The sequence below is a fragment of the Haliotis rufescens genome, unplaced genomic scaffold (genome assembly GCF_023055435.1).
Source record: "Haliotis rufescens isolate VD_foot unplaced genomic scaffold, xgHalRufe1.0.p SCAF_2, whole genome shotgun sequence".
NCBI classification, from domain to species: domain Eukaryota; kingdom Metazoa; phylum Mollusca; class Gastropoda; order Lepetellida; family Haliotidae; genus Haliotis; species Haliotis rufescens.
Window position 1 is genome coordinate 57,472,917 of NW_025963890.1, and position 9,255 is coordinate 57,482,171.

At 39.5% G+C, this 9,255-nt stretch overlaps 1 protein-coding gene across 12 annotated transcripts in view; it reads right to left on the reverse strand.

Moving 5' to 3' along the window:
* LOC124141427 (microtubule-actin cross-linking factor 1, isoforms 1/2/3/5-like) overlaps positions 1 to 9,255 on the reverse strand; it is a 261,785-nt gene that overhangs the window by 44,986 nt on the left and 207,544 nt on the right. For 11 of the 12 annotated variants that reach the window (XM_046509482.2, XM_046509497.2, XM_046509473.2 and 8 more), the window contains 7 exons: positions 7,694 to 7,840; positions 6,706 to 6,861; positions 5,805 to 5,987; positions 5,053 to 5,136; positions 3,397 to 4,707; positions 2,697 to 2,820; positions 1,567 to 1,719 (listed from right to left, as the gene is read on the reverse strand). In XM_046509482.2, the coding sequence (XP_046365438.2) occupies positions 1,567 to 1,719; positions 2,697 to 2,820; positions 3,397 to 4,707; positions 5,053 to 5,136; positions 5,805 to 5,987; positions 6,706 to 6,861; positions 7,694 to 7,840 (2,158 nt within the window). The remainder of the gene's footprint in view (positions 1 to 1,566; positions 1,720 to 2,696; positions 2,821 to 3,396; positions 4,708 to 5,052; positions 5,137 to 5,804; positions 5,988 to 6,705; positions 6,862 to 7,693; positions 7,841 to 9,255) is intronic. The other variant, XM_046509505.2, reaches the window with a different exon arrangement.

Below are 9,255 nucleotides of genomic sequence, written 5' to 3' on the forward strand. Positions count from 1 at the left end.
TCAGACAGATCTGAACAACAGCATTGGTCAGTCATTATAAAGGTCATCTTAACTTTAATAAAACTTGAAAGCATGGATTCAAGGATTTGTTTATTTGTTTGTTGTTTAATGCAGCACTCAGCAATATTCCAGCCATATAATGGCGACCTGTAAATAATTGAGTCAATCCAGTGACTAACATCACAAACATCGGTCCACACAATTGGAATACGATGACATCAACCAAGTCAGCAAGCCTGATCACCAGATTCGCCTCTTATGTCAAGCATGGGTTGCTGAAGACCTATTCTAACCAGGATCTTTACGGGTGTTGAGTGAGTGAGTTAAGTTTAACGTCACATCGGCAATATTTCAGCCACAGGTGTTAAGGATTTGAAAGAAAAATTATTTGTTAATTGATGATAAATAAACCTGAAATGGTTGCATGTATTTTACACCAAAAAAATTCAAATTTGGATTTGGACAAACTGTTCTGGAGCCAATGACATCAAGACAGAACAAGAATACAAATGGTCTTATGTACTGCAACTGGAGCAAGGTTTGGTCTTTTATGGTACGTCATCTTCTGCTTTTTCAATGATCAGTATGTGATCATGACTTCTTGAATCCTGACAATTCTTGAACAAAGGATCCTTAATGAACCTCAACCACAATCTCTTTTTCAGCTTCAGATTGACTTACCGATTTGTTATAATAGAAATGATGACACACTTAATATCAGATGGTGACATCGTTGACTTTCATAAGACAATATTTTACACTGTTCACAACCGATTTACCTAATTAAGACACATAATTCTAATCATCTGCATACATAACAAGTGCGCACTGTGCAATGTCGCTGTGACCTGCCAGCCTGCTAATAGTGGGGGTTAGACATGCAAGAGGGTAACTGTTAGTTGTGTAGGTCATACATCGGTCATCTATACACGGGGTCACAGTATAGACATGGGTACACAACAAATATCATTGTATATTGTCTCCAATACTGCACCATTATGGAATGTTATGAAATTTATGTATGATTCAATATCGGTTTATCACTCACAGCAACATAAATAGGCACATGCTATTAAATGTTTTTGACTTCCTTTTATTTTGAGTTGACACATGTTATAGCATTCATTAAAACTTGTTACTTATTTAAAAAAAAAGTATTTACATTTCAAATTTTGGATAAAAGTAATATATAGACTATTATCATATATAAAATTTAATGAAAAGGTACATCTTTTTAAATAAAGATATTTATTTATATATCAAATATCAAATCTGTGGTAATTTTTTTTTGAAGACAAAAAGCATAAATATAAACTTCAGGGTTCCATTCAATATAGCAATCTTAGCGCTAAGACAACCATGACTCCTATACTATAACATGGATAACATGGACAGTCATAACACTAAGATTGTTTGTGGAACAGCTGCCTGGTTAAAGATCATAATTTTATTTCCAAACCGAATAATATAAAGTAAAAACAAAAAACCTCAACCAAGGTGCAATACAAGCAAATCCTCAAAGCCCCTGGTAATGGACGTGAATGAATGACGCGGAGATGTACATACCGTCCAGCAGCAAGTTGTCGGAGCTGCTCTTTCTGCTGCTGACCCCGCTGGACTCGCTGGACAGAGGGCTGGTGGCCAAAGTGGTCGGGGACGTGGGGAATGTGGGGGAGGGGGTACGCAGTCGCGAAGAGTACAGACCAAGGCGTCTCCGACCTGGTGGCAGACGGGCAAGATGTGGATGCAGAGAGCATGATGGTGAAGGTGGATGTGGAGATAGATCGTTTCACGTTCACAATATGTTGCAAATTGTTATTTGGATATTTAAAAGCATTATTTTATAACTTCTTTCAGTATCATTTAGAAATTGAAATGATGAACAAGGGAGATGGTTCTATCAATGTACAACTTCTTTATTACAATGTGACATTTTCGAGTTGATACTAACACCATTATCAAGCAAGTGATCATTGTAATAAAGAAGTTGTACATCCATAGAACTATAACCATTGTTCATAATGTTATGATCAAATCAGTAATCATCAGTGAATATTTTTGTCAATTTTTGTCAGTGATGATTTTTGGCATTAAAGATTTTTAAATTTGTTTATAGAAATTACAGAATATCATATTGTGAACATGAAACCACCTATAAAGACATGGGTGCTCGTAGAAGAATTATGAGAATCAAAATGCTGGCTCTCCACAGCAAAGTGGATCACTTCAACTGTAGATTGTGTGTTAAGGCAATAAGTATTCCAAGTTGCTCCACATGACAGCATGGTCAAATGAATCTCACGACAACCCAAACATAGATCTCTAAATCCTTGAGAGTGCAAGTGTCAAATCTCAAACATCTATCAGAACCAAGTTGGCATCAGTGAGGTAGGCTTGAGGAACATACATATTCATAGTTACAGCATTTACATGCAAATAATGCTGATTTCAATATCAATACAGTTTTTTTTATCAAATGCCATCATGCTTGCCAACTTGCATCTGAACAATAAAGTTCCCAGATACCATAAAAGCTTAAAACCCTGCCATCTAATAAGAACCTATACCATTGAAAAGTTCTGAAAATCAGAAATTTGAATTGAATGAAATGACTGGTGATCATGAATATGCCAAAATGCAGTTCTGACATGCATCTGGTCCAAGACACTAAGCAAGCTGTAGAAGTTGGAACCTACTGTTTATCCTCCTGAATGGACTGAGAGGACGCTCGGTGGGCGACTGCATCATCTCAAGGGCATTGCCAAGGTCATTGATTTCATCCACCTTCTCACCATGACCCTCAAACTCCTCAAGCATTGGCTGCAATAAAACAAAGATATTGTTTGTTTGTACTCATTGTCATATTATTTTTTTCATTTGCTGCAAATTATGGAATCAGCCACTTGCCCTACAGACACACATGGTCAAACAGAGCAACTTCATTTGAGATTACATGTCACAAACAGCTATAAAATGTACTGGCATTTGGAGGAATTTTGGTATTTAGATCACTAAACCTATTAAAGATACTTTCTGAATATGTCAGATATTACACAGAGCATTAGGCTACCTCATGGTAAGGCCAGACATTTTTCAACTTGGTTTATAAATCAACTGACACCCCAAACTCCCACCTAACTTTAATTGAAAAATTAATAATTTCCAACCAACTTAACATTTTGAGAAAATCAAAAACATATTGATTTGAAAACAAAATTTTTTATACTTCATATATACCAACCTGAATTTTTGGGCCAAATATCTGTACCTCTCTACATACACACAAAAGTCTTGCCTAACAGAGTGACAGTAAGCTTATCATGAGAATTCACTGTACGTTATATATACTGTTATAATTTCTACATCACCAAATTAAATTTGGTGACATCCTCTCACCTGTAGTTCTGCAATCTGCCGCTCCACCGTCTCAATGTCAACAGCCACCGGCTCAAAGGTATCCAGCTGAGACTCTATTGCTGCCAGCCAGAGAAGAATCAAGGTCTTGGCGTTCTCAAACTCGTTGTCCTGTTTCTCTTTCTGTTCTGCCTCTCTCTCCTTGTCTGCCAGGAGCACGGTCAGGTCATCCCAGTTCCTCTCTAACTCGGCGAGCGAGTCCTTCATCGAAGTCACCTCCCCTGTCCTTGGATCTTTAACAAGGGAGTCACCTAGCTTCTTGAGATCAGAGACTAATCCAGCTCGTCTGTTCTTCTGGTTTGCTACTTTTTCAAGTTCTGATTTCATCTCTTCACTTGGCATTTTGTTAAAGTCTTTTGATTCCATGTTGTCAATGTTAGCTACTATCCATTGATTTGAGTCTTTAAGTTCATCCTGGAATTTCTTTAGCTTAGCAGACACATCCTCAAGGTCGCGTCCTCTCACCTCAACCTTCTTTTGGATGGTAGCATACTGCTTGTCAATGTCCTCAACTTGTGATTCAAGTGCACGAGCCATCTCGAGGTCACAGGTCTTGATGAGATCAAGGGCTCCCTGTTTGATGGAGTCAATGCTGGACTTATGATTCAATATATCACTCTCAACAGCACGGAACTCCTGCATCTGTTCCTGAATATTGTCTGGGTTCAGACTGATTGCATGCTGCTTCTTCATCACCTTTTCAGCATCTTTCATCCAGTTGAGCAGACCACCTACAGCCTCCTTGACTCCCTGAGACTTGGTTATGGCAGTCTGTAGACTCTTCGTCTGATCGTCAATGTCTTTGTTGAGTGATTCGTATCTACCGGTAATGTCCTTCAGAGTATCTTGCATTTTACCCAATTGCTGGGGGTCAGCAGAGATGCCACTTAGACCATTGGTCAAGTTCCTTCCTTTCCTTTCGAGATCATCCACAACACCAGACTGTGCAATAGCATCAGTTCTAAGTGACTTCAGCTTTTCCAGCTGATCATGTAGTCTATTGGGATCAGGAGACCCACTTTCTTGTTTGTTGGACATAAGATTGTCTTCAGCTTTTGTCAGCCACTGAAGCAGTTTGAACGCCACATCATTATAGTCTCTCTGTTTGTTGGCCAGATCGCTCAACCTTTCACCAAAGTTGCCGCACTTGCCCTTGAGATCCTGGTAGCGTGTTTGAGTTTCCTTGAGATCATCCTTGACAGTTTCTGCTGCCAGACCCTCCATGCTGATTAGACTCAGGCGAGCTGGACGTTGTCGGTCAGCTTTGAAAGCATCAACCTCCAATTTGTGCAGCTGGAAAAAAATATATTAATGTGAGTAATACTCTGGAATCTTTTAAGGGAAAGCAGCTAGTGTTAGAAAGGGCTTTTTGTTTTCTGTATGAAATTGACTGTGACTGTGTGAGTGAGGTGCATTAAACATCGTTAACTGTATGTCAGTTATATTATGGCGTGTCAGATGTGGGAGGAAAGCAAGAATTTATCAACATTCCCACTTTGGTAAAACCCACAAATACAGGTTTGGGGATGGCAACCCAGAAACATAATCAGGGCAAAACAGGATTCAAACCCATAATCACTTAGACAATTTGGACTCTAACTGTGACTAAAGATTCCAATAAATAAAGGTTCCACATACCTTAGCTTCCTCCATGTATTTCTGAGATGTCATTGACATGAACCTGAGGTCAGCTTGATGAGTCACGATGTCGGACAGCAGGGACTGAAATGAAGGACATGAGCTCTGAAGAAAGAAGCAGGACATACATCCCCACCAGAATGCACTTGAGGGTTTTTATAAATCATTTTCTCTTCTTAGTCATGACATGGCATAATCCAGCTTTTGGCATGGTACAATTTGGCTTATGACATGACATGTATAATCCTGATTAAGACAGGTAAAGAGTTCAGATTTTCAGGTCTAGGTCTGGTTATTCTCAATTCGTGATGTGCATTCCAACCATTCAGACACAATGCCAATCTTAAAACACTATTTCCAATTGTCACCCTCTAAATCTGATAACAGGGTTTAAGCAGACAGAAGAATGTACAAAATGAAGGAAGTGAAGGACTGAAAGACGGTGGGATAATAAAACGTAACAGAAAATGTAAACAGCTTACTTCATGACAGGACAAGAGCAACATCTTCATCAGACAAGAGTCATCAGAAGATGACAAATCCCCTGTGCCCCCACAATAGCATAATGCACTACTTCAGCCCCTAGTTAATACATGTACCAGTTTGGATTAATAATCTTTCACGGTTTTCAAGTTATGTTCCAGAAACAAAATATGGTCAGACAGACAAAGCAGATGATGACTATATCCTCCCTCCATTTTATGTCAGGGGAATAAAAAGAAAACTATCTTGGAAATGATTTCATGCCATACCTTCTGTTTGTCTGCCAGTGGTTTGAGATCCTCGAATCTCTGCATGCACTCCTCCTGTCTGTCAAGCTCCTTCTCGGCTCCCGTCAACCAGACCAGGAATTTGTTGTGCTCCGTCTCGTACTTCGTCAACTCCTCCAGGGCCGTAGACAGGTGCTTCAGACGCGTCTCGGATGACTTCACAACCTGCACACAGGAGTGTCGATGCATGTTCATGTTCAGTGAAATCAGTTGTAGTGTCAGTTAGCTCGATCTGTAGTTGATGGCATGTGAGACTGATGAAGGAGGAAACCCATGGCTATGCAGGTCCGAGATGCTTAACACATTGGTGCAACACACCATATTTATATTTCAGAATTCATTGTAAAATGAGATGAGAATTCAACATGAGGTTATCATAGCTGTCCATGTGTCTCGTATAAATTTGTTCAGCAAGTAGTTTCTGTATTCTTGCTTTTGACTTTCTGATATTTGCTGACAAAGCAAAGGATTTTCATATTCATTTCAGACAGAATAAATTGATTACATAACTTAAAACTTGGTTGCAATTGAGAAAAGAAAGAAATGAATATTGCCAAAGATAGATACTTAGATACTAGTGAGTGACTGAGAATTGCTTTAGGCCATTTCTCCAACCTCTTTCCATTCAGTCCTAAATATAGTCGATACAGCTAAAAAATGAAAATGGAACTTGTAACAATCTGAGTAAGTGAGTATGGTATATAAGCAATTTTCAGCAATATTCGAGTGGTGTCACCACAAATTGGCTTCAAATCCGGCCCATTGTGTGACAAGCGGGCATTTTGCTAAGCTACTCCGCAGCGCACCATAACACAGACCTACTGTGATAAACTTCTGAATGCATATCACCAGATGATATCCTGCAAGTTTATTATCAACCCACCTTGCTGAGACTCTTCTTCAGCTGAGCAGCCATGGTCTGGATCTCCACGACCTGCTCGGGCGTCAGTTCCTCCTGGTAGTGTTCCGTTAGTTGTTCAGCCTGGTAGACCAGAGACAGCATCCGCTGCTGGTGACTCACGATCTCCTCATGGACAGCCTGGAGGAGGAAGCAGAGTGCGTGAGTGAGTGTGTTGGGTTTGACACAGCAATAACAGTATATTAGTTATATCATGGCGTATCAGCTAAACGTGGAAGGAAAGCATGAAGTGATGCAGGCCTTGAACATTTACTACTTTGGTGAAACTCATGATCATGAATGTGGTGCTGAAATACCTAGGATTGGTTGGTTGGTTGGTTTGTTGTTTAACGCCGCACTCAGCAATATTCCAGCTACATGACGGCGGTCTGTAAATAATCGAGTCTGGACCAGACAATCCAGTGATTAATATCATGAGCATTGATCCACGCAATTGGGATCAATGACATGCATCAACCAAGTCAGCGAGCCTGACCACCCGACCCCGTTAGTCGCCTTTTACGACAAGCATGGGTTGCTGAAGACCTATTCTACCCAGGAATCTTCACGGGTCAAAAAACCTAGGAACATACCCAGGGTAAATCTCTGATTCAAACCCATGATCTAGGGTTTCTAGCATGACCAAGTGATGCAACTCTGCAAATGGAGTTCCAGCATCTTCATTGCTGACACCATGACATTATTATCATCCTCATAATATTATCCTGATGAATACTTAAATGTACGTGTTTTCTTTTGAGGGCACAAAGTTCTGGTGATTACAGGACATTCATTAAACGGGCACAATGCACTCCCGTCTTCATCCTCTATTTGTTTTGCAGTTTTCAGCAATATTCCGGCAATATGACAGTGTGTGACACCACAAATGGGCTTCACACATTGTACCCATGTTAAGAATCGAAACCTGGGCCTTTGGCGTGATGTCACTTTGTGACCTGCAACAGTTGTTTACCTTGTGAGCCTCCAGCTGACTCTGAACCTTGTAGGCCTCGTCTCCCATCTGTTGGTCCTCCTTCAGAAGCTGCTCGAAGTCCGATATACGATTCTGCTCATTGTGCAGATCCTGCATCAGCTTCTCATAGGAGTCCGCCAGACGCCCCTAATGCCATAGACACACACAGGTCAGTATCACTTAATCTAAATAGTTCCACTATCAAAAAAAGACTTATTCACTTGAATATCTTCAGTTTATGCAAATCTATAAACATTGGAATCATCTTCACTTTATGGAAATCTTAGGAGTCAAAATAAAATTGAGTTTCCAATTTACAAAAATAAAATATATTTTCAATTAATAACATTTAAAAGTCCAATTAATCTCTTTTTAACAAAATATAAATATATTTTTATTCATATTAATAAGAACATAAAATGTATGATGGATGGTGAAATGGAAGCTATGAGTCCCATAACAATTACTTTACTACTCAAAATTTTCTAAGGACCACACCTTTGACTAAAGATGACTATTTCGGTCTTTCGCAAATGTTGAGTAGTATAAGTGTTTAAGTTTAAAACAACTGTCTAAATTCTAAAAACATCCAATCAACATTTTTCACATGCACACAAGACCACACACACGTGCAAGCAGAATATAACATTGTCAGTCTGAAACAGAGGTTCATTAATTGGCTGCTGATCTGGACAATTCTCTCGGTGTACCTAAATAGAGAAATATAAGTGATAAACTTTAACACACAAACAAACACATAAGAATATACCAAACAAAAAACAAACAGTAGAGGTCAAAGCAGACAAAAAGTGTAAAAAGTATTTTCTTGGAAAACACCAAGGGCATCAAGAAGATAAACATTCAAATATATAAAGAGAATTCCATGGTGAAAATGTCCTTTTCGTTCTCTGTATGTGAAAGGATTAACAAATCTTGATATCAGCTATTTGATTTAAACACATAGCATGGTATCAGGCTTTGTAAGTTCATTTTGAAGGTGTGGGAGTGTTGTTGAGTGAGTGAGTGAGTATAGTTTTACCCCGCTTTTAGCAATATTCCAGCAATATCATGGCGGGGGATACCAGAAATGGGCTTCACACATTGTACCCATGTCAGAAATCAAACCCGGATCTTCGGCGTGACCAGCAAACACTTTAACCACTAGTCTACCCGACCGCCCCCGGAGTATTGTTGTCACGCATCCAGTAATATCATAGCTCCGTCATGGGTGCCTGTCATCGTGGTTCCAGACAAACCAGTGGCTGATAGCATGAGCAGTAATCAACAATCTGCAAGGTCACACATTGTATCCACATAGTCCTATGGTACAGGATCTATGGGGAGTAAGACCATAATAAAAATACTGACTTCCACTCTAGTTTGTGATCGCGTCACAAAGGACACATTAGAGGTCAAAATGGCTGCTGTCAAACTCATAGTGGCGATCTAGATTTGTACCACAGTTCCATATCCCATGTTGACATCTCAAAAGTATATAATATAAATTCTACACCCTGGATACAGCTGGTCAATGACCAAGAACGATGTCACTAACTGGACAG